This window comes from Marmota monax, unplaced genomic scaffold (assembly GCF_021218885.2).
Source record: "Marmota monax isolate L192 unplaced genomic scaffold, Marmota_monax_Labrador192_F-V1.1 WCK01_AAM20220418_F8-fsc00003, whole genome shotgun sequence".
Taxonomy (NCBI): domain Eukaryota; kingdom Metazoa; phylum Chordata; class Mammalia; order Rodentia; family Sciuridae; genus Marmota; species Marmota monax.
Genome location: NW_026694084.1, coordinates 19336018 through 19362153, shown reverse-complemented (window position 1 = coordinate 19362153; position 26136 = coordinate 19336018). Strand labels below are relative to the sequence as shown.

General features: G+C 32.6%; 1 protein-coding gene across 7 annotated transcripts in view; it reads left to right on the top strand.

The window, feature by feature from the left end:
• The window catches only part of Csmd3 (CUB and Sushi multiple domains 3), a 1151628-nt gene that overhangs the window by 701449 nt on the left and 424043 nt on the right, over positions 1 to 26136 (top strand). For all 7 annotated transcript variants that reach the window (XM_046464911.2, XM_058585685.1, XM_058585684.1 and 4 more), the window contains 3 exons: positions 10609 to 10791; positions 13406 to 13732; positions 15599 to 15793. In XM_046464911.2, the coding sequence (XP_046320867.1) occupies positions 10609 to 10791; positions 13406 to 13732; positions 15599 to 15793 (705 nt within the window). The remainder of the gene's footprint in view (positions 1 to 10608; positions 10792 to 13405; positions 13733 to 15598; positions 15794 to 26136) is intronic.

The following is a 26136-nucleotide window of genomic DNA, read 5'->3' as shown; positions in this document are numbered from 1 at the left end:
TTAAAGCAAAAAAACATACTCTGCTCATTTGTTGCACTTTGAATTTTCTCAGTGTGATCTTTTATATTCACAAATAAAAATGGTGTTTCTTTGTACTTGCCTTATAGATATACAAAGCTATACCTCAAAGTAATTATAAGTCCTTCTACCATCTGGTAGATACAGTAAGAGCAATAGTGTTTTGAAGTTTCTGATGGCAGCTGCTGAGCTACTAGCATTTATGGTTCTTTCAAAAGAAAAATCCATTTGCTTTGATTGCTATTATAGTTCAGAATATATTGATCTATCCCTGCTTGCAAACTCTTTTAAACAGGTAGCTACAGAGATTTAGACAAAAATCTATATTTCACTTTGTTCTTTCATTCAAGGTACTTCAAAGGAAAATGTATAAAAAATAGACAGGTTAAGTGAGATTGTAAGTGAACAATGCTGTGTGGAGTCTTATAAAAAAAGAATGCTTCATGATACTTGCATTTTACTGCTCCATTATTAGACTATAAGCTCCTAAGGGAGTAGGTCATGTTTCTTTAATTGATTCTGTATCCTGTTTAGTCTATTTCATAGGAGATTAGGTGACTGTTGCTCTGTGTGTTTTGTTTGGTGTGTACTCCCAAGTCTTATCAATGGCTACTTCTGCTTAGAATAAAGTGAAATGCCCTTCACACTGCACAGAGGTAGTCTCATATCTTTTTAACCTCATCTCTTTCCTTATTCTCCTTGTACCCAAACTTCAGCCATACTGAATTCCTTGAATTTCTCCAAATGTGCCAGTTTGTTTTACACTATCTTTCCTTGGAACAGATATTCTCTTCTGAAATACAACAATCTACTACCACACCACCTTCAAAATATAGGTATACATGAAAATCTGCCAAATCTTAGTTCATGTTTAAATTTATATATTATTTTTATCTTTTTACACCTGAGCAAAACTTTTCATTTTCTTCTCCATGTCTCCAATATATTTTATTCTAAAAATGCATTATTTATTTTACTTTTAAATATCTATATGCTTATCTTTTTCTAGTAGCAGTAATAGATTTGTTTTATTCACCTCTATATTTCCAACATTTAAGACACAGCAAAATTTCAAGACATTTTTTCTTGAATGAACTTACTAACATATGATTGAATTAATAGATTAATGAATACATAAACATGAATAAATAAGGATGTTATGCCCAAAAAATTGATACTAAAATGTTCCATAGTAGTTTGCTAACTTACTGAAGGAATCTACTGATTTGAGATTTTCCCAGTGAACCTTTCCTTGAGTACTGGGTTTCCTAGCTTCAGTCAGCCTGCCACATGTTTAATTTGTCTGAGAAACAGTACCTAGTCCCAAACCAAGGGCAAATGCTAAAGACTTCCTTTGAAGGACCTGAAATATATAAACAAAAGGGCAAATTTTAAGGATACTACTTTAGAACAAGTTAGGAGGAGGATTTAATGTCACTTCATGCATCATCTTTAATAGTCTAATACATAGGAAATGCAAATGAAATTCCAAAATCATTTCAGATTTGTAAAACATTTCTATCTTGTACAAAGGTGTTGACCAGAGTATAGTTCATTCTCTTTTTCTTAAAAAAAAAAGTAAGGAATTTAAAAAATATATCCTGAATATACTTTTCTGGCAGCTATTATAGACTGTGTGTTTTTAAAGGACAGAGATTATGACATATAATTTTCTGAGTTCTAAAAGAGTAAACATTTGTTTTCCATGCTAAGGTCTCTGGCTGGCCATAATAACAGGATAACAATATACACATTTTATTAGAAGTTTGCATGTACAATTAGAGTACTCATAAGAAATAAAGAGCTGAGGAGGTGACCACAGCAGAAAGCAATACTTTTGTGAAGAGTAAATGAAGGTATTTGAGCAGTAAATATTGAATTGAAATTAACTAATTAATCATTTTAGTTGATGAGAGTAGCCTTTAAATTCCCTGAACTAAATCACATATTATCATCAAGAAGTGTGTGTACATCTACAGTTGTATGATCCTTGACAAAGGTACCAACAAGTCTATTTAACAAATGGTGCTGGGAGAACTGGTATCCTTATGTAGAAGAATGAGAATACTCTTATCTCTCACACTGCACAATATCAACTCAAAATTGACCAGAAGCTATTCAACTCCTAGAAAAAAACATAAGGTCAAATGTCTAGCATATGGGTACAGGCAATGACTTTCTCAATAGTACCTCTAAAGCTCAGGAAATAATATCAAGATTTAATAAATGCAATGGCATCAAATTAAAAGTCTTCTGAACAGCAATGGAATCAATTAAGAATGTGAAGAGAGAACCTAGAGAATAGGAGAAAATCATTGCTAGCTATTCTTCTGACAAAGAATATCTTGAATATAAAAAGAACTCAAAAATGTAAAGCAAAAAAAAAGCCCAATTGATAAACGAGTCAATGAAATAAACAGAGACTTCTCAAAAGAAGAAATACAAATGACCAACAAATATATGAAAAAGTGTTCAATATCATTAGCAATTAAGGAAAAACTTCAGAGATTTTATCTCACACGAAGGAGTCACCAAGAATATAAACAATAATAAATTGTAGAAAGAATGTAGAGAAAAAGACTTTTACACTGTTGGTGGGATTGTAAATAGTACAATAGTACAATTAGTATGGAAATCAGTATGAGTTTCCTCAAAAGACTATACATGGAACAACCATATGACCCAGTTACATCTCCTTGGTACTTATCCTAAAGAATCAAAGTGATATTGGCCATATTGTATTGTGTGCATGTACAAATATGTAACAACAAATCCCACTATTATGTACAACTATAGGACACCAATAAGAAATGAAAGGGGAAAAAAAGATGTGTGAATTTTTTTTTAATTGAGTCCCACCACATCCCATTAAATTGTTTTAGATATGATAGAAATTTATAAGCTAGGGAACTACTAAGTTAGAACATTCATTTTTTTATTTTGGAGTGGTCATGTTGTGGTATAATTTAAACTATTATAAATTTGTACAATGAATAGAAATTTATTCTGCTGTTATGCATAACTAATTAGAACAAGTAAACTATTTTAAATAATTAAAAATGCTTGTTTTCATGCCCCTAGTGGATGGTATTTCATTTATTTATCCATTTATTAATTAATTCAATAAATATTTACTAAATACCTAGAAAAAATAAATATGTTATTAATGATATCCATGCTTGTAAATTATTTATTTCCTTTTCAATAACACAGAAAATACTTAGTCATATCTAACAAAATAACCTTAATCTCACTTTCTTATATTCCAATCTATTCTCTTGAGAGAGAGAGAAGGAAGGTGGAGTTATAATTTAGAGCAGAGACTTGTATAAAACACCAGGGACTCATTGTCAGAACAAAGTCTGAAAATCACTAAGTTGGAGCTAAATGCTACATAACCCACATTCATAGGTCCCATAGCTCTTAAAACTAACAAAGTCCTTGCTCATGCCCGCGACATTACTTGCAAATTTCTTCCACTCATCCTCCCTATTTGTAAACTGGGCATTTATATGATAAAATATAAATGGTTTTTCATAAATACATTAATGGAGCCTTCAGAAAACAACCCTGAATTAATAATGTTTAAAGTAACATTATATTTAGAACCAAATAAAAGCACATTATTTTAAAATTTATTTATTTTTTTAACCATAAATGTTATTTGTATTTATGGAGTACCATGTTATGTTTCAATAGAGGTATATATTGTACAATATTCAAATCAGGGTAGATATATCTATCTCCTCTGAAATTTATCATTACCTTGCAATGAAAGCATTCAAAATCCTCTCTTCCAGCCTTCTTAAATATACAGTATAGTATCAGTATCCATAGTCATCCTACTTAAGCAACTTGTTTTTATTACAAGTAAAGAGATCTTAACTGTATTAAACATATTTAAATGTTCACTAATTTTAAGTTGAAATATGATTAAGAATTAAATACCTTTTAGAATGTTTCTGTTTATTCTACCTCTATCTTAACTACTAACTGCAGATTTTCTATATCAGCTCTGTACAAAATGGTAAAGCTTGTTTCAGGGTATTTTGGCCACCATTATGAATTTTGCATAATTTTTATTAAATTTTCCTACTTAATCACACACTTTAAATGTCAGCACTTTCATCATAATTGTAAAACACTTTACACATTTATTATTATACAGATAGCCTTCATTACTTTTGCCTGGGCAGTTATGGATTTCCTTTCCAAAATCTCTTTAAATGTTTACTATAGTCTCATTTGTCTGAGACAGTTGAAGGTGAGACCTAGTTTAACTCCCAAGGTCTTTTCAGCTGCTTGATTCTGTATTTCACAACCTTTGTAAGCCCGTTGCTGAGGTAATGAGATTCCCAAGAGGCTTTGTAACATTAAGAATCAGCAAAACTGCAAGTTTTCCAGATCACTTTCTTTTAACCTACAAGTTTCTCTGTGAAGTATTTGAATTACTGTGTCAACTGTTGTCAAGTGAGAGATTGATCAATGGGTAGTTTTATGTCACTTTAAGGCCAGATGTTACTCTTTGGCTGGAAATCTGATTGAATTTAAAATTAGAGTTTATTACTTTAGGTATCAAAGATCAAAGTTAACTTGGTCACTAAGAAAAATAAAAATAAAGATGTTGAAAGAGCCCTGCTTCTACAAATTTTAGCCACCGACATTTAAACGTATATGTTCAATATTTCAACACACTACATAAGAGCATTCTGAGTCTTCTGACCTCACATTTTCATTTATTTCTATGCTTCTTTCTCTGCTTTTACTTCTTTGTCTGCCTAGTAAGGAAGAAAATGAGGAGAATCATGTGCTACTCTATGGGTGCTTTACCTCTGACTCTAGGGATGGATACTCACTTACTACCTTCCAAATTTAATTGTGAATAATGGGCCAATATTTGGCAGACTCCCAGTGGAGGTAACATTCGTTAAGGAAATTACATCTTTATACTCTGAGAAACAAAATCAGTATAATATAATAAAATCAAGTATCAATGGAATGCTTTAACTAAATACTATTTGTATTGAACCAGGGATTCAATGGTAAATTTTAGTCTAAGACATCTTGCAGGAAAAAAAAAAAAAACTGGTATATTCACACTGGGGACATGTGGGCAGAGCTTAAGGAAACTAACAAGGTGTTGCATAGTATCATAGTTAATGACACTTAGAGGACAGCTGTATGGAAAGGGTTGCCTGACATAAAATTGACTTTTAGTTTGGGGACACTGCCATCCCATCGTGATCAGGCAAAGAAGGATTGGGGAGCAGGGACGAAATCCCTATGCTACTCTCATCCTGACTTTCTCAACCAAATATCCTGTCTAAATGACAACTTCCCACCACCCTGCCCACAGAAAGCCAAAGAGAACAGGAGCCTAATATGAACCCAGGTAAGTTATAGTCTTACTCCCAACCTGGAAGAGGGATCAAAAAACAGTGATGAGAAGGATGAAGAATGGATGAAAATGTAATATAAAGCAATCAGAGTCTTCAACTGCAATACAATTACAAATTTAGATTATTCAAAGGACGTAACTGGAATAATATCATCATTCAATGATTTTCTATATATGTGACTTCTCTATAACTATGGAATTTTGTGATTGCTTAGATTGTTTATTAAAAGAATCACATATTTTAGTATGCTAAGTCTTCTTATTTCTTTCCTTCCTACATATACAATTATTTATTAAATACTGGCCTCTGAATAGATGTGTATTCCTTAATAACTCATAGTCTGGAACCATGCTGAATAGATTCAAATTTCAGCCTGTCAATTACAATTTGCATGGCACTAGGCAACTTACTTTAACCTCTTTGGGTCTTCACAGGACAATGTCAGGATTAAATATAACAAGTGTCTACAACTTTGCCTGACACATGACTAACATAAAATTTTGCCATCACCAGTTATATAGATATTTGAAATGTAAAGATGAATAAAGTTCCTGAAAGGAGTCAAATGAACAAGTGTATGATTATATTAAAATATATGGACCAGTATAGATGTATCCCAAGACCAATAGAAGTCCAGAAAAGGGAACAACAAACTGTGCTCTTAAGGTTAGGGTGAATTTTATGGATGGGTTATAGCTTAAACTTTAGAGATAATTAGAAATTTCTCTAAGTTTTAATAGTTGGTGCTATGGTTTAGATGTGGTTTGTCCCCCAATGGTTTATGTGTTGGAACTTAATCTACAGAGTTATTTATGTGAGAGGTTATGGAGCTTTTCAAAAGTGGGACCTAGGACTGGGGATATAGCTCATTGGTAGAGTACTTGCCTGGTATTCATGAAGCCTTGGTTTTCGTCCCTAGTACCACCAAAAAAAGGGTAGGGGGCTAGTGGGACTTTGGAGTTGGTAATGCACATTCCCAATGACTACATACTCCACAATTAAAGAGATCTATGTAGTTCTGCAGATCTCTAAGTAAATTCTTTTTTTTTTTTGGGGGGGGGGGCAGGGGGGGAGTAGTTTGCATTGCAAGCCTGACCTCTGAATCACTCTCTGACTTTCTGTCTGGCCCTGCGACCTCTTTCCACACTCTCCTATCATTTTGACACCATCCTCCATGAGGTCCTCAGCATTGCTGAGCAGAACCTAGTATTATTTTGATACATAATGGAGACTAAATATAGGTTTCATAAATAGATAACTAGGGAATGAAGATTCCTCCATAATAGCAGGGTGATGAATACTTTTTATTTAAATAAACATAAATTTTGCTATTTGTAGAATATGTGAAATTGGGAAATTTACTCAGCTTCTTTGTGCCCTCAGTTTCCTCATGTATAAAACAGAGGTGAGAACACGTCCTTTATAGAGTTGTTTTGATAATTAAATTATATCCTTTCAAAATATCATCACAGGTTTAAAGCTCAGTAAATGATGGCTGTTATTTATAATTCTTTTGGGGCATAGCTCTAGCACTTGTCTATGGATATTAATTATTTTCTCAGATATCAGACTTGCCTTCTAGGTAGAAAAACTAATTAGGATAAGTTATACTTCATGTATGCATAGTATGTCAAAATACACTCTACAGTCATTATATCTAAAAAGAATAAATTTAAAAAAAATTTCAAAAGCAATGATACATAACAGGTATATGTCTACTTTACTTACCACATATTTTTTCTATATTAGAGAGTATTGAAGCTTTGAAATTACACCTCTATTTTAAAATATACTTTTGATATTAAAGAATGTTTTCCTAAGGAACAATGAAAAAATGTTGGTTCAAAATAGTAGATTAAGCATTCATTCTTAGCCCTAACCCTAATAATAGAAAACATCAAAAATATAATAATGCTTAAGAATAAGAAAAGAAAAGCATCAGTTGTTATAAAGCTGTCAAAGGTCCCTAAGATAAATAAATATAAATAAGCATAAAGATATTTATGGAAAACAAAAAGGTAGACTGAAAAATGCATAAACCAATGCCACCAGTAGGCTGTTGCTGCAGGTAAGAAGCCATTGTCCCCCAGGGACAGAAGCCTTTGTGTCCTAGGGCCAGAAACCTCCAGAAAGAATACCACAGATGTTCCTGAGAAATTGCAGTAATCACCACAGAGGAATGTATTTTAGCGACAGAGCCAAATACCCAGATATAGAACAAGCATCTATATTAATCAGGGTTCTCTAGAGGAACAGAATCAACAGGAACTATACTTATAAAAAAGGGATTTATTAGGTTGGCATATGTGACCAGAAGCTGGATAGTCCACAGTGGCCATCAGCAAATGATCTAAGCAGCAATAAAGAACCTATTTAGGAAGAATCAAGCCTGCATGGCTGCTGCTATTTTATTCTTCCAACTTTTATTCCATCCAAGCCATCATTCTATTGGTCAGTATACTGCCCATGCTTAGGGAGTGTCTACATTTTTGTTGCCTATTCCACATGCCAATCATTCTTAGACATACCCTTATTGATACACCTTCATTGGCACACCCATAATCCTCTTAATCCTTGGCATCTTTTAATCCAATCAAGTTGACATTCAAATTGACCATTACAGTGTTTGATGGAGTTATCAAGAGGGAGGCCTCTCTAGGTCAGCATGAAGGCCATGAAAATAGATGGCGCCATGGATCAATATAGGGAATAGCTTTACCCCAGAATCCCATTGGGTTGCTGACATGAGTAAATGAACCTGAAAGTGGGGAAGGTGAAGGTCATGGTGGAAATAAACTGCATAGATATAGAAAAGCAATCAATAAAAACATTTATTTGACCATATCTCAAATACAACAGATTTGTTCTTTCCTAAAACACTTTCTCCAATACATTTTCATCATGAACATAAAATAATTATAATTTGTTGAATATATTCTCAAATATGTTGTGCTAGAATCAAGCTCATTCTACTTTTCTCTTAGTACATTCTTCTTACACCCAAGGAAACAGAGTTATGAAACAATAAAAGTAACAACAATAAACACACAGTGGCAAATGCTTGTAATTCCCCTAACTCAGGAGGATGAAGCAAAAGAATCACAAATTTAAGGCAGTCTCAGAAACTTATCGATATCCTGTCTCAAAATAAAATAGAAAAAAAAAAAAGAGAGAGAGAAGGGCTGGGAATGTAGCTCAGTGGTAAAGCTCCCCTGGGTAAAATTCCCTGAACCAAAAATAACTAAGTAAATATTTAGGAAATGATAACATAATTTTCAATACAAAGGTTAATTTAGGTTTAGATAAAACTACATGACAAATTATAAATTGAAATTTTATAAATTTGTAAATTTAAAATTGCATAAATTATTTATGAGTTAAAGAGGAAATCAAAATGGAAACCACAAACTACTTTGGAGTAAAACATAAAAGTCTCCATATCAAAGCATACCTTGAAGAAAATTTAGAAACTTAATATGTTTTACTTTTAGGAAACAAGAAAGGCTGAAAAATAAATAAATTAATAAATGCACCCCAAGACTTCAACGCAAAAAGATGGAAAACGAATAGAAAAATAATGCAAAAGAGAGTTGAAGATGGAATCCAGAAAAAGACAAAAAGAAAGCATGGTTAAATAACAGAATTGCTCAACAAAAGCCAAAATGGTTCTTTGAACATATTAACATATTTGACACACCTTTGAAAAGTACAAACAAAGAAAATCAGGATAGTAAACACAAATAACATTAGGGATGAGGAAAATTTATACTTTTTAATGGTAATATGTAAAAACCTTGTAGAAAATCTACTACTACTAAACTATTACCTCACTTTTCTAGGGTATATAAGTTGCTAATAATGGACCAAAGAGAGAGAGCGAGAGAAAGAAACAAAACCTAGTCCAATGGGAAAATAACCTTACAAGTAACTGAAATGATGGTTAGATGGTTACCTCAAAATTATGCCAAATTTGGCTAGCTTTTTTGGAAAAGTTCTAATATTTACAGTTCTAGTTTTTGTTGTTACAAAAACTAGTCTAAAAACTTGATAGTATTGAAAATTGCTAACTACTTCTCTTGATATTAAAACAGGATGGCAGCAACATAAGAAAATAATATAGGCCAATATAACTTGTGACATAAATAAAGTGTGTAAATAAAATCTCAAATGCTATCCCATGTTTTAAAGGAATCATTATGGCCATCTATGGTTTTGTTTAAGGATATAAGGTTTTCAAAAATATCTCTAAAACACGTAATTTGGTTAAAAAAAACCCAAGTTTTTAATAATATTGACATAACTGAAGATAAAGTCTAATAATTATATAAAGCAATATATGTTTTTGTAGGAGTATTTTTATATTTAAATACAAACATATATAATATTACATATTCTATGTATCTGTTTAATTATAAAAACATGGGAAAAGAACTAGAAAAATAGATATCAAAGGGTACAGGTAAGTTATACAGAAACCAGATATGTGTAAATGTTGAAGTGTTAGAATAGACTATTACTTTATCTCAAAGCTTTACTTTTCAAATTTTTATTTACTTTTCTTTTTGCTGCTATTTGAAGATAGTTAATTTCATGGGCTACTATGTTGCACGGGATGTAGAAGCCCAAAAGAACCAACATAGTAATTTATTGCTGACATTCATAGCTTCATAAAAACCATGTCAGATATTTGCACTGTCCTTTGATACATCTCAAAAGAATGTTTTCATGGTGCTCTTGAAAGAAATTTTTCACTCTTCAATTCATTCAATGAACATTCATTGAGAAAGATGACTAGGCAATTTCGAATGCAAAATTGATTCCTGTTCTTACTTAGACTACTGTTGTTATCACGTACTTGGGGAGATAATACAACCAGCAATTGCCAGAATGACAAATGTTGTTTAGAACTATTCATTGATTGCTGTAGAACCAGAGACACATTTGGCAACCTCATTAGCTACAATCATCTCAGGTCCCCACCTACAAAACAAGAGAATTACACTTATTGTTCTCTAAAGATCATGTATCAAATCATATTCATAGAGTGGCAAAAGGAAAAAAAATTAAGATTGGAGGATATATTCATTCTTCATTCTGAACTATCTTCCCATAGTACATGTTTACTAAACTCTTAGTATGGGCATCGTGTCTGCAAACCTTGGAAGGTGACTTTTATCTTCTATTTTTACAGAAATTGAAAAAGAAAGTTGTGGTGATCCTGGTACACCTTTATATGGAATTAGAGAAGGTGATGGATTTTCTAATCGTGATATTTTAAGGTTCGAATGCCAGTTTGGGTTTGAATTAATTGGAGAGAAATCCATTGTTTGTCAAGAGAATAACCAATGGTCTGCAAACATACCCATCTGTATCTGTGAGTACCAAATGCTTTGCTTCTAGACAGCATATGTTACCCTGTTCTTGCATATAATTGCTTTTGTAATTAATTGCTAAGAGCTGGAACCGTGTAATTATTTTTGGACGAGCAGCACTTTGTGATACTATCTTTAACAAGTGTGCTTATGCTGAATTATAAATTTTAGTACAGATTTAAATAAAGTTAACATAGTTCATTTGGTAATTGCAAAATATATACTACATGTGTTCTTATTACATTTAATTTGGTGACATTTTATACTTTATAGATAGCTACTTCTTATGGAAATTATACATCTGAACTAATTCTCATAGACTCATTTATCTTAACAAGATAGTATGTTTATTTGCAATCAAAAACACTTAAAATACTTAAAGCTTATATTCTATGTATAATGTATTAACCTATTTTTGTATTTAGATGCTCACACTAATGTATAAAGTACTATTTATTTATATTGCATAGAATAAAATTCATTAAAGTTTATGATATACAATATGCTTGTATTAAAACAACGTATTTTCCAAAAACACTAAGATATTCTGGTTTAACTACAACAAAAACATAACATGTATAACTTACTGATGCACTTTGTGGCTCAATGAAATACTATTATAATTTCATTACAATAAAGTGAATGTTTTTAGAATATGGCAGAAATTTCCCTAATTATAATATATTATGCTTGCTCTTCAGGAAGTGGAGGAGAATAAGTGTGCAAAGATCCCGTTACATGAACCATTAGCGTAGGGCATGGTCTCATGCCTAGTCAAAATCACCTCTAAAGTTCTTGTCAGAGAATGAAATGTATTAGAAGAGTCTGATTTGATTCTGTTCACATCATCTAAAGCTTAGTAAAACTTTAAAAGACTTCAATAATGGTCTTTAATTTTAAATATTCTTCTAAGAAGATAATGTTGATTTCATATTAGACAATTTATAAATGTAATATGTTACAGTAAAAAATAAATTATTTTTGAAAGCATTTTAATATATGCTAAAGTACATTTAATGGAAATATTGCTAAGACAAATTTTAAAAGTTCTTAATATCTAAAGAAAATTTTTTTACCATTTTAAGAATAAATTGATCTCTATATTCTGATAAATTATTAAAATATAGCAACTAGCCAGACACAGTGGTGCACACCTATAATCCCAGCAGCTCATGAGGCTAAGGCAGGAGGGTCCTGAGCTTGGAGCCAGCCTCAGCAACTTAGCAAGGCCCTAAGCAACTCAGTGAGGTCCTATACAACTCAGTGAAACCCTGTCTCTAAATCAAATACACAAAAGGGCTGTGGTTATGGCTAGGTGGCTGAGTGCCTCTGGGTTCAATCCCCAGTACCAAAACAAACAAACAAAAAAAAGTGGCAATTAACGTTTTCATATACAAGCAATAGCTGATTTAAAAATGTATTTGAAAGAGAATTTAATCAGAAGAATAAATTATAAAATACACAGGAACAATATTTACACGTCTTAATAACTCAAGGAAAAAAATTATAAAACTAAAGCAAGGGAGAATTTTAAGTAAAAACTAAAGATGACAAGTTCCAGAGTGAGAAGACATTATATTAAGTATGTGAATTATATACAAATTCCTTGGGAAATTAATAAAGATTCTAACTTAATTTATTTGGGAACATTCTCTAACATATTGACATAGTTAATTAAAATATTCAGAAATAAATAAGAGAATTTTGTAAAAACAAAGTGTTTATGTGGAAACTAAAGCATAATATTAAGTTCTACTGATGAAAATATAACAATGGATCAAAGGAATTTACAGAAAAAAAAACTCTACCTGACATAATCATGAATTTAAAGTACAATATAAAGAGTTCTACTTATATGATGGTTATGGGTGTTAGGGTGATGAATTTAGTGGCTCTTGACCCAGGTAAAGATCATAAAGATAGGAGAGGGCAAACTGAAGCTATGGGGGATTTTTAAGTAAAGTTTTATTGAAACATAAATCATGTTCTTTCATTTACCAATTTATTGCCTATATGCTATAATGGCAGAGTTAAGGAGTTATATCATGTAAAGCCAAAACATTTACTGTTTGTTTTTTTTACAAAAAGTTTTGTAATCTCCAATTTAAATCCTACTTTATAGAATTAAATGATTCCAGGATTCAGGCAAGAAAAACAGTGAAAGACTATGTGTGTGCTCAGAAAGTGGGAGGAAACTGGAATAAATTAACTTTTCAAGAGAAGTTAGACTTTCATATTATTTTACCCTCAAATATAAAATGGTTTGAAATTTTTGTTAGGAAAAAATGAAGAAAAATAATCAAAACAAACATAGCTGCAATACAGATTAAGCCCAATCACTACTAAACCACTAACTCAAACATGATAAATATCAAAATAAATTGCTGCTATTAAGCAAATTATTTTTGTGCATATTTAAGGATATATTCTTAAATTCACCTAAAATAGTAGTTGCCTTTTCTAATATGTAAAAATGACAACATTTTCTGTTTTATAAGGTAATTTATATTTTTATCCACCTTTTAATTGATTATTATAATGGCAAGATATATCAAAATAAGATCAAATACTACTTTTGATTATTTACTATATTCTTTAATCTTTTCATTTTACCAGTTCCTTGTCTCTCTAACTTTACTGCACCTATGGGAACAGTTCTTTCTCCTGATTACCCAGAAGGTTATGGAAATAATTTAAATTGCATCTGGACAATAATCTCTGACCCAGGAAGTCGGATACACCTTTCTTTCAATGACTTTGATCTGGAATCCCAGTTTGACTTTCTTGCTGTTAAAGATGGTGACTCTCCAGATTCCCCAATTCTTGGAACCTTTACTGGGGCTGAGGTGCCTTCCCATCTTACAAGTAATAGTCATATTCTTCGATTGGAATTTCAAGCTGACCATTCAATGTCAGGACGTGGATTCAACATTACTTACAACAGTAAGTTTTTTGGATTTTATTTTTCCATATAATATTTTTACAAATTAGAACTGCAAAAGAATCAAGCAAACCAGTTCTCTTGTTTCACAAATAAGGAAACTTGAGCAAGTCCCTAGTTTTGCCAATGATGATCATTTGATCTTTGATTTCCAACCACATTTTAGCCCCAAATATGTTATTTCTCTTTGTGAGAGTCCTACTATTAAGAAAATATGTTTCAAATGTCATTATTTATCAGCCAATATATTAGCTTATTCATTAAACTTTATCATAAACTCAAACCTACTGTTTATCACACATTTGGTTGTTACTTATATATGAATATTAAAGGAAAATATATTTTCCTTCAAGATATTCATAAACCACTAGGAGTCTTTAAATCGATAATGACAGCAAAAAATTATAAATTCAAAGAAATATCAAAGGACACCAAAGCAAAATATGGAAGGAAATCATTAACTTTGGGGCAGTGGATTACTAAACTCACTTACCAAAGCCAACACGGAAAAAAAAAAACACCTTAGTTATTAAGAGTATCAACTCTAAAATCAAACTATAAATGTCCAAATCTTGGATTTACTACATTTTTAGGTTTCATAACTTAGCCACAGTCCACAATGTCTACATCAGTAAAACCACATTGGATTGTTGTAAGGAGTAAACACGGTAATGCATGTACATAATAATCACAGAGTACATAGTATCTAACACAACCTAAATTAGAACTATTTGGTATTGAGTAGGAAAAGGGCTTGCAGATTTAGTGATATTAATAGGGCCTAACATATAAAACATATTTTATGATTTAAAATTAGTTTATACTGTAGGAGTAAATGTAGTTGTTTTGAATTTTTTCACTAATCCATTTGAAGGTATTCAGAAATTGCATAATTGTATTATCTGCTATCATATTGTTAATATATAGAAAATAATATTAAGATAAATTAAAGATTTATAGTACAAATTTGGTCATCACATGAATTAAGGGAAATGAAAAATTGGATGAAAAATTTTGTGTAATCTATAACCTCTGGCAATTTGAAACATGTGAGAAACAAGGTAAAATAAGGTAGTGACCCTCAGCTGAAGAACTCATACTCTGAGAGAAAAGAGACAAACCAAAAGACTATAAGGTGTTGAAAAAAAGACTATAGGGTGTTGTCAAAAGCCAGAACAGGATACATTTCAACCCTATCAAGCTTTATTTCTATGACCAAAGGAAAGTTACTTGACTTTTTCTGAGTTTAACGTTACTTTTTATAGTAATGGTAACACTTTTATCATCGAGATGACCTCAATATTAAATGAGATAATAAATTATTACAATGCCTAGAAGTTGGTAATTGTAAAAGACTTAAGTCTCTTCCCTTTTCCTGGATGGTAGAAAGTAAAAGTCATGAAAAATTAAAAAGAAATTTTAAGACTTCCATTCTATAATTGAAACATTTCACTTTAATTATCACAATGAGACCCTCTTTCTGTTCCTTACAGAGTGAATTACAGAAGTTTCCTGTGAGATATAGTCAACTTACTCGGAAGTTATATTAATTGAGATTCTAACTAATTTATATTTTGGGAATATTTGCATGAACTTAGCCTAGGGGATCACCATATATAAACAGAAATAATTATATTTTAAATTTTAATAATCTTAAGGTATAATTTGTATTTTAAAACCATTACACCTCTAACATATCACAAGCAATCTGTCAGAGGAGAGCCTCCAAATTTTTAAAAGATAAATAAATAAAAGTCTTTTCTAGAAATAAATACAATCTCCTTATGAGTTATTTTTAATCACCCAAAATATACAAAGGTTGCCCTTTCTCATATTTATTTTGTGTTTTTGTTTGTTATTCTAAAAAGCATTTGGACACAATGAGTGCCCTGATCCTGGAATACCAATTAATGCAAGGCGGTTTGGGGACAACTTTCAATTAGGAAGTTCAATTTCAGTTATTTGTGAAGAAGGATTTATAAAAACCCAGGGAACAGAAACAATTACATGTATTCTGATGGATGGAAAAGTAATGTGGAGTGGACCAATTCCAAGATGTGGAGGTAAGTGAAGTAGTGGGAAATATAACCCACTAATATATCATTATAAAGCAATAGAAATTGTAAAAGGAAATGCATTGTCTACTGGAACTGTTATAATTTTTTCCTAAAAATGTCACTTACTTTTACACATCATACATATATGAACAAATTTCACTTCCAATTTTTTTCATATTTACATAATTTTTAAGAAATTTTTAGGGGCACTCTTTTAAAAGGAGATCCTACCTTTAAAGGAGCTCCTAGCTTAATAAATGGTAAACATTGTACCTTAATAAATGATAAACATTGTACCTTAATAAATGGTAAACATTGGTCACATGTATAAATCCCTTTAGTATACTGCATAGTTATATTTATAGTAGTAGTTAGAGTTAACAATAGTTTATAAAGTTATAATTATAACTTCCATTTATATTATCTTGGTATTTTAACTGTTGTGGTATATATATCCCTATTTAACTTTTAGAAATATGTTAACAACTATCAGTTATAATGAATTTATGCTAAAAAACTTATATAAAATATATAATTTATAGTTTGCTAATTTATTTTTTCAGTTTTATTTTCTTGAAAAAATTCAGTCAAAAGCACTGGGGCTGAGGATGTAGCTCAGTGGCAGAGCACTTGCCTAGCCCACACAAGGCTCTGGGTTCAATCTCCACTACTGCAAAAAAAAAAGAACATATATATATATATATATATAATATATACTTTTATGTATATCAAAGAAGATACATTCATATCTGTGCATATGCACACACGCACATATATACATAGTCATGAACTTTCTTGACTTTGTGGACTATGTCATATATATGGATGTGTGTGTGTGTGTGCACATGTATATGTAATATATGCAATATTTATAAATGTACATCTTTATATATTATATACACATATAAAGTCCCATGTTAGTTTAGAAAGATGGAAGCATTATCACCCTAAAAATATATTAATTATATGATGTATCCATTTAGAATATGTTGTAATGTTTGAGTTAAAGGGGTTTTATTTAGAATTGCCATAGTAGAGATTACTATTCAAAATTTCAATTTTTTTTCTACTCTAGTATCTAGGGATACATATCTATATATTAAAATGATGAACTTTACTAATTAGATGACTTCAAACCTGGAAACATGGTTCCTTTTTCTTTTCTTTTTTAAAATTTATTCATTTTTTAAATTTATATATGACAGCGGGATGTATTACAATTCATATTACACATATAGAGAACAGCTTTTCATATCTCTGGTTGTACACAAAGTATATTTACACCAATTTATGTCTTCATACATGTACTTTAGATAATTCTAACCATCACATTCCACCATCATTTTTAACCCCATGCTCCCTCCCTTCCCCTCCCACCCCTCTGCCCTATCTACAGTTCATCTATTCCTCCCATACTCCCCCTTCCTACCTCACTATGAATCAGCCTCCTTATATCAGAGAAAACATTAGGCATTTAGTTTTTTGGGATTGCTAACTTCACTTAGCATTATCTTTTCCAACTCCATCCATTTTCCTGCAAATGCCATGATTTTATTCTCTTTTATTTCTGAGTAATATTCCATTGTGTATATATGCCACATTTTTTTAATCCATTCATCTACTGAAGGGCATCTAGGTTGGTTCCACAATTCAGCTACTGTGAATTGTGCTCCTATAAACATTGATGTGGTTGTGTCCTTGTAGTATGCTGTTTTTTTTTTGGCTTTTTTATAAATGCTTTTCAATTATAATATTAGAAACTTGAAGACAATGGAGTAGTTTCTTAAAAATCCTGAGTGAAGATTAATTTCAAATAGAACTTTATACCCAGTCAAATTATTGAGTATATACATAAAATAACAGTATTTTGAAGCATACAAATACACTCCAAAATTATTATTTTGTACCCTTTCTTATGAAAGCTATCTTTATTATTATTTTTTTTATTTATGTATGACAGCGGAATGCATTACAACTCTTATTACACGTATAGAGCACAATTTTTCATATCTCTGGTTGTATACGATGTATATTCACACCAATTTGTGTCTTTATACATGTTTTGGATAATAATGTCTATCACATTCCACTATCATTTCTGACCCATGTGCTGCTGAGAAGAAACTGTACTCACTTATTGAAGGGTGAAATATTCTATATATGTCAGTTAAGTCTAAGTTATTGATTGTATTATTGAGTTTTATAGTTTCTTTGTTCAGCTTTTGTTTGGAAGGTCTATCCAGTGGTGAAAGAGGTGTGTTAAACTCCCCAAAAATTATTGTGTTGTGGTCTATGTGACTCTTGGAAGTTGAGCAGAGTTTGGTGAACGTAGATGTTCCTTTGGGGCATATATATATATTTATAATTGTCAAGTCTTGTTGGTGTATGGTTCCCTTGAGCAGTATGTGGTATCCTTCTTTATCCCTTTTGATTAACTTTAGCTTGAAGCCTACTTTATTTGATATGATGGCAGAAACCCCTGCTTGCTTCCACAGTCCATGTGAGTGGTATGGTTTTTCCTAATCATTCACCTTCAGTCTGTGGATGTTTTTTCCTATGAGATGAGTCTCTTGGAGGCAGCACATTATTGGAGCTTTTTTTTTTTTAATCCAATCTACTAGTCTGTGTCATTTGATTGGTGAGTTTAAGCCATTAGCATTCAGGGTTATTATTGAGACATGATTTGTATTCATTTGTATTCCCAGTCATTTTTGTTTATTTTTGTATTTAACGTGACTTGGTTTCTCCTCTGATTAGGTTTTCCTTTAGTGTAATACCTCCTTCTGCTGATTTTCATCCTTGTTTTTAATTTCCTCTGCATGGAATATTTTGATGAGGATGTTCTGAAGTGCGGGCTTTCTAGTTGTAAATTCTTTTAACTTTTGTATATTGTGGGAGGTTTTTATTTCATCATTAACTCTAAAGCTTAGTTTTGTTGAATATAAGATGCTTACTTGGCATTCAGTTTCTTTCAGAGCTTGGTATATGTTGTTCCATGATCTCCTGGCTTTGAGGGTCTGGGTTGAAAAATCTGTTGAGATACGAATTGGTCTCCCCCTATATGTGATCTGATTCTTCTCTCTTGCAGCTTTTAAGATTCTATCCTTATTCTGTACCCTAGGCATTTTCATTTAATGTGCCTTGATGTAATTTTGTACATTTGGTGTCCTGTAAGCCTCTTGTATTTGGTTTTCCATTTCATTCTTCCTACTTGGGAAATTTTCTGATATTATCTTATTGACAAGATTGTGCATTCCTTTGGTTTGGAACTCTGTGCCTTCCTCTATCCCAATAACTCTTAGATTTGGTCTTTTGATGCTGTCCCATAATTCTTAGATGTTCCATTCATGGTTTCTTACTATCTTCACTGTGTGATCAACTTTATGTTCCAGATTGTATATTTAGGTCATTCTTTAATTCACAAATTATTTTAATTATGAACCTTCTGAATACCTTCTCTGATATTTCATCAATTTTGCTGTTCATGGGTTCTGTCATTGTACTATTCTGGTTTGTTTGGGGCACTTTCCTCCCTTTTTTTTTTTTAATGTTGTCTATGTGTCTTCCTTTCTTGTAGTGTAGATCCTGGACCTGGGTCTCCCGCAATTTGGTGAGGGCAGATCTGGTCTGGGCCTGAGCTCCAGAAATAGTCTTCTGGTAGGAAGGGGCAGTCCTGTGCCAGAGGCTGAGCTCCTGGGGGTGTCTGTAGGTGGTGGCGGGATGGACAGGGGCCTACTGTGAGCCTTGGTCCCTTGCCTAAATGTTGCCTTTTTCTTACTTTCCCAGTTTTTCTTATTACCAATGCTCAAAGGAAAATGGAAACTTCCGTTTTCTCAATTTCTAGCTGATAACTTGAGAACATTTACTTTATAGTTTTCAAAGTGTCACAGTTTAAGGAATACAACATTGCCTACAAATTGCTGGCTTTCACTGGATTGAATATCTTATGATGAGGTAATCTCAAACCATGTAATTACCTTTTCCTAGTGGCCCTTCAATTAAGCATCTCCTTCCTCATTACTTCTAAGCACTCTCTTATTTGTGATTTCAGGATGCTGAACTGGGACAACTCTGGCAGTATTTATGATTGTGACATTATTTTAAAAATATAATGGAGTTGCACAATAAAAGACTGAAATAAAAAGAGAAAAATAGAGAGTAATATTTAATTTTTACATCACATTTTGCCTCTGAATTCAGTTTTATCATAGTTCTTGTCCCAGACTTGGCAAACTAGTCAGGAAAGCCTATATTAGTATTTGAATGAAAAGTGGGTGATGGAGAAAAAATTATTTCCACAGAAAGACAAGTACCAGTTTAGTGTGACTGGAATAGAAGAGAGGGGTGTGGGTCTGATGAATAAGTAGTGCAGAGACAGACATGCTTTGTAAACAATGATAAATAGTTTCAAAGTTATTCTGTGATTGGCTGGCAGCCATTTCAATTGGGAAGTGAGAGGATCTGAGCCTCTCCCATCTATGTCCTGTAAGTTATTTCCAGACTATCTCTAGGTAATTGTTAAACTTTGTTGAATCTTCACTTAATTAGATTGTTGGCTTTTGGAACTGCTTGATGGCTAGCTGGATAGGAGGTTAAAAATAATGAAATTGACAACAACAAGTAATTTTATTAATCACTGCTACCAGAGAGAAATTTTACATTCTAAAAGATGAATGGCATTTAACTTTTAAAAGTAAATAAGAGTGGGGTGTGTGGTGGTGCATTCCTGTAATCCCAGTGGCTCAGAAGGCTGAGGCAGCAGGATTGTGAGATCAAAGCCAGCTTCAGCAATTTTCTGAGGACCTAAGCAACTTATCAAGACCCTATCTCTAAATAAAATATTTAAAAATGGCTGGGGATGTGGCTCAGTGGTTAAGTTCCCTTGGGGTCAATCCCCAGTATCAAAAATAGAAAGTGAATAAGAAAGTGTTCAGAACTTTTTATTTGTCACAGGCCTGCAAATGCTCTAAATATTCTAAAAAGAAGGTTTAGGAAGTTTTTGAAGGAAAAATCTTTTTTTTCTCTATGTTTGATTAAAATGGCATGTAGTTTGTTCATCTGGCTGTTTATGGATCCAACACCAAAGTGGGACCATCACTAAGGATGGGATTGGAGCCAAGGAAAGCAGAATCAAGGTGGACCCAAAACAACCTTAGTGTGGCATTTGCCAGGTTATCTATCATATCCCAGGCCACACTTCGAGCTACTTTCCACCCAAACAAACAAACTTCTGTCAATTTCTATAGAATTAACTCAGGTGTGTTTGATTTCTTGGATTCATATTAAGGTTTATATTGATTTTCTGGATTTTGCCTCAATTTTACTTAGGTACTAGCAACAAAAGCCTGAGACAAGCTGTTTTCCTAACATTTTTAACCTTCTTTCTTTCCCCCACCATTTTTCCAGCTGACACCCAGTTACTCCCATTAATGGAGAGGAATATGGCTGGGAACATGCTCTTCCTATGTCTCTTGTTCTCTAGACCTGCCATGTTTTGATAGAGTTTTATTATTTATTACATTCACCTTTTAAGGAACTATCAGAGCCTCTGACATATGCTTCCATTTTTAGCTAAAACTGTTTTATTATCTTTATATTAAACATTTATGTAGGAGAAAATTTTTAAAGGACATGTTTCTGTGTTCTGACAATACAACTAATTTTCTACATGTATTTTATTCTCTGCATGAAATATTCTATGACTGAATACATTCATAAGTTATTTACACATATTATTGGTGTATGTTGAAATTAGAAAGTAGAAAAATATTTGCTTTAATCAGAACTTATGGAACAAGAGAAAGGAAGCCTGTGATTTTTTTTTTTTTTTTTTAGAAATCTTTGAGCTTTGGGGTTGTGGCTCAGTGATAGAGGACTTGCCTAACATGTGTGAGACACTGGGCTTGATCCTCAGCACCACGTATAAATAAATTTTAAAAATAAAGATCCATCAACAACTAATAAAATATTTTAAAAAAGAAATCTTTACGCTTCAACCCAATTAAAGATTGCCATCATCCCTGCTCCAATTTCATTCTATCAGAATTACCTAGGTATGTAAACATATTGGCAAGTTAGTGATCAGCCAATGTCAATTAGTCCTCAACCCTGAAACCATGGGAAATGATTTTAAAAAGTGAAACTTTTCATCTTCCATATTCCTTGGATAAATATTGTTAGACCAAATGAGAGAAATAATATCATAATGCTTCGCAGTTCTGTGATCCCACAGCTAGAGCTAGATTCAATTCAGAGAGTTTTCAGATAGATACAGTTGTTGAATTGGGTTATAAATTTTATTCACTGACCTAAAGTTCAACTTAGATATATTAACTAAGGAAAGATTCGGGATTTATGAGAATTCTAACTTCTTCTAAAATGGGTTGATCTAATCTTACTGTGAAGACAAAAGTCTAGATACTTTTTAAAGCCTTGTGATCTTTCAGTTCTACTAATGGGAAACAAAATATATTAGTTATTGTAATCAGAATTAGAGTCATTGCAATTTGAACCTGACAAATTGTTATCTAAATTCCATTAAATAAAGTCAATGATTCCTTTACCCACCCTGAGACTGTACTTGAATATGACTAGTTCTGTCTAGGGCCATTCTACCTGATGTATCCTTCAAATCAACAACCTAAAGTCATGAAGAATGTTCTTGTTGTAGGTCTCCTTCAATTGGCTGACAAAGGATTTTCATAATGTTTTATATAAAAAGTGTTACCCTTAGGATCTAGAATGTTCCTCCCACAAAGCTCATGTTGTAAAAGCATGATCCCCAAAGTAGAAACGTTCAGATGGGAGGTTTTTAGATAATGATGGTAAATGTAGCCTCATCAGTGGATTAATCCATTCAATTGATTAATAATATGAATGCATCAGGTCACAGTGGCACATGACTATAATCCCAGTGGCTGGGGAGGCTAAGGTAGGAGGCTCGCAATTTCAAAGCCTGCTTCAGCAAAAGTGAAGTGCTAAGCAACTCAGTGAAACCCTGTCTCTAAATAAAATACAAAATAGGGCTGGGGATATGGCTCAGTGGTTGAGTGCCCCTGCTATCAAATAATAATAATAATAATAATAAGAAGAAGAAGAAGAAGAAGAAGAAGAAGAAGAAGAAGAAGAAGAAGAATGGAATACTGTAAGGAAGTGGGACATGGCTGGAGGAAGTAGGTCACTAGGTTATGCCTTTGGACTATAACTTGTTCCTGGCTCCTTTCTCTATCTCTCTGCCTCCCAGCTGTCAGGAGCTGATCCACTTTCTTCCACCATGATATTCTGCCTCACTTCCAGGCCAATACATTGGAATAGACCAACCATGAGCCAAAACTCTGAAACTGTGAGCATATAATAAACTTTTCTTCCTCTAAGTTTTTATTGTCCAGTATTTTGGTCACAGGAATGAAAATCCATTTAACATAGAAACTTCTTATAGATTCCCTTCCTCTACCTTCACCAGTTTTTGACATATAGTAGCTGCAAACACACCTTTCCTCTCTGGCTCTTTATTCCTCACAACCATGTTGCCCCACATTCATTGATTTTTCTGTTCTGTATAGTGCAAATCTCCTGTTTGGTATCTGTGAGCCTCTTCTAAAAGTTCAGTCCTCTGAAATGCAGTTTTCTCATGAGAATCTTATTCTCTGGATTTTCTTCTTTTCTTTCTATAATCCTCATTTTATCCCCCCCGCCTTTCTTAGTATGATCAAAAATCCTTTTGGGGTTTCAGGGCATTGCCTGGCTCATATCATGTACTTCAAAGTCATATCTGTTAGCCAAAGTGCTGCGAAATTTGCGAAAGGGACAAAGGGTAGAACATAGTTACTTTTAGATTGTATTTCTCTCTTCACATAAGCTTATGTTTCTGTTTCTTGAAACATGGGTAAGATGTTGCTTTCACTTTATTATTTTTTCAAGGGAGTAGTGGGTCACTAGAATTCCTTTGCAATGCCAAGCAACGCAAACTGGAGCTACTCCTTACCCCCAATTTTGTACTCTTTTAATCATCCAGTAAAACTCTACATTTCTAATCACTGAAATTTTTCTTGGGACCAATACTACTAGTAGAAGGCAAATTTTAAGTTACAATATCTGACTCACCAGAAGGATTTTCCTTTTGGACTTTGGGAAACCCATTTGTTTCTTCCACCTATATTCTGCTCATCTGGGGGCTAGGTCTAAGTGAGATAGCTTGCTTATTGTTTGCCAAAAGTTTTTTGCCTCATTTTCCATACCTCAAATGATCTGAGCATTGTTACTTGGCTCTTTCTTAAATATAGCCATAACTAATTTTTCTCAGCTTTCATAGATTTGCTCTGAATTAGTTTGCAATGAACTTGTTGCAGATGTTCCTCATTCCCTAATCCTTTTGTACCTTCTCCTGGTAGCTGTCAAGCTTGAACATTTTCTATGAGTTTAATGCATAGCCAGAATATATTTTATTTCTCTTCTCTTTTTTCCTTCCTTCCTTCTCTTTCCTTTTCTTTCTTTTCTTTTTTTTTTTTTTTTTTTTTGGTTGTACTGGGGATTGATTCCGGGATCTCATGCATGCAGGCAAATGCTCTGCTCTCCCACTGAAGTACATCCCCAGCCCCATAATGTTTATTTGCACACAGGTCAACTCTTCTGAATATTTATGTCATTCAGGGTGGTGAAGCCAAATGCCACTGATTTTAATGGATCTGAGTTACAAATAGCACCTACTGCCAAATGTGGGAGTAGAAATCATGACTTCATGACTCCAAATGCCTTTAGGAGCAAAAAGCAACAACAAAAAACCCACAAAAAAAACAATAAGATGAACTGAATAAAATAGGCTAGCTACCCTCTAAGTTGCAGGTGTGTCTTCCCACATTTTAGAAGATAGGTTTACAGGTATATACTTCTCTACTTCATGAGAATAAGAAGCAATACAAGAATGACATTACTGACAACTGACAACAGCATTTCTAGTAGCCCATACATTTCCTTTCTGAACATTAAAAGAAGGCATCCTCCTAGGAAAAAATTACACAAACTAGTGGTTCCCTATTATACTTTTCTTGGAAGTCCAACAGCAGCAACCAACCTCCCAATGAGAGTGGCAGACCAGTAGAGAAGTTCAGATGTCATACATCAACTATCGACCTGTCTCCTTGAGAAGTTGACTGTCCTTTAGACCTACTGAAGAAGCATTTGTCAAGGGATTTACATAGAAGTTTCTTGAGTTTCTCCCTTTTATGAGGTTGTGTAATGCCGCTTAGGTAAGATCTTCTATCATCTAGAATCTAACTGGAACATTGTATCTTACATTGTGCATTTTCCTGCAAACCATCATTTTAATCTCACAGTACCTTTCTACAGTGACCTTTTGCCTTTGCACTGATGTTCTGTTCATGTCTTGTCTTTTTGAAACAATTTGCCACTGTAATTTTGCTAAAAATTTAGCTGCTAATGTGGTTCAATTTTCTGTATGAATTAAGCAGTCTCAGGAACTATACTAAAAGTATTCAAGTATCATTGATAGATAATAGAGATTTTTATTTTGATTTTCTTTCAGTTGTAATGGGGGAAAAAATTAAACAGTGCACAGAAAGTTTCTCAAATATCTTCCTAAGCCATTGCCATTTCCCCCTTCAGGATAGTAGCCATTACATGTAAATATCATCATAATCTTCCTCCCATCATTATTTCTCTTCTTTTTCCTCACCAAGTTGTTTTTCCTCTCCTTTTCCTTCTTTCTTTTCAGTCCCTCTGTACTATACATAACCATAATGTTAACATAAGAATGACTTCATTGTACTCTGTCCAAAGGAGAGATCCCTAATTCCATTTTAATGATTTCAGTTAGGAGTAATGCTCCGTTAAAGTTTGAGGAATACATCTCCAAAATTTGAGGAATACATCTCTTTTAAAACTTGAGGAATACATCTCCAACTTATTATATGAAATCATACACTTTTAAAAAAGAGAAGAAAAAAATCAAGTTTTTCATCTTATCTTTTCAAGATCATTATATGAGACTTAGGATAAAAACAAGAGCTATTTTCCAAGTTTTGTCAAGCAGTGAGCACTAAGTCATCTAGAGTTTTATGTTTTAAAAAGCAAGACAGTTGGACATAAATTAATTATCCTATTTCTTTTGCAGCCACAGAAAGTAATATTTCCTGAATATAGGAGTTATTATTTATTTGTGAATGTCATTTAAAAAAAGAAATATCACTGAACTGTACTCAGGAAGACTCAAAGATGTAAAGGTTTATTTGTAGACCAAAAAAATGAGAGTTAGGTTAAAATGTATTTATTATTTCATCATAAAAACTAAAATCCATGCCATTTACTTTTTTAAATCAAATTTTTCCCAATGG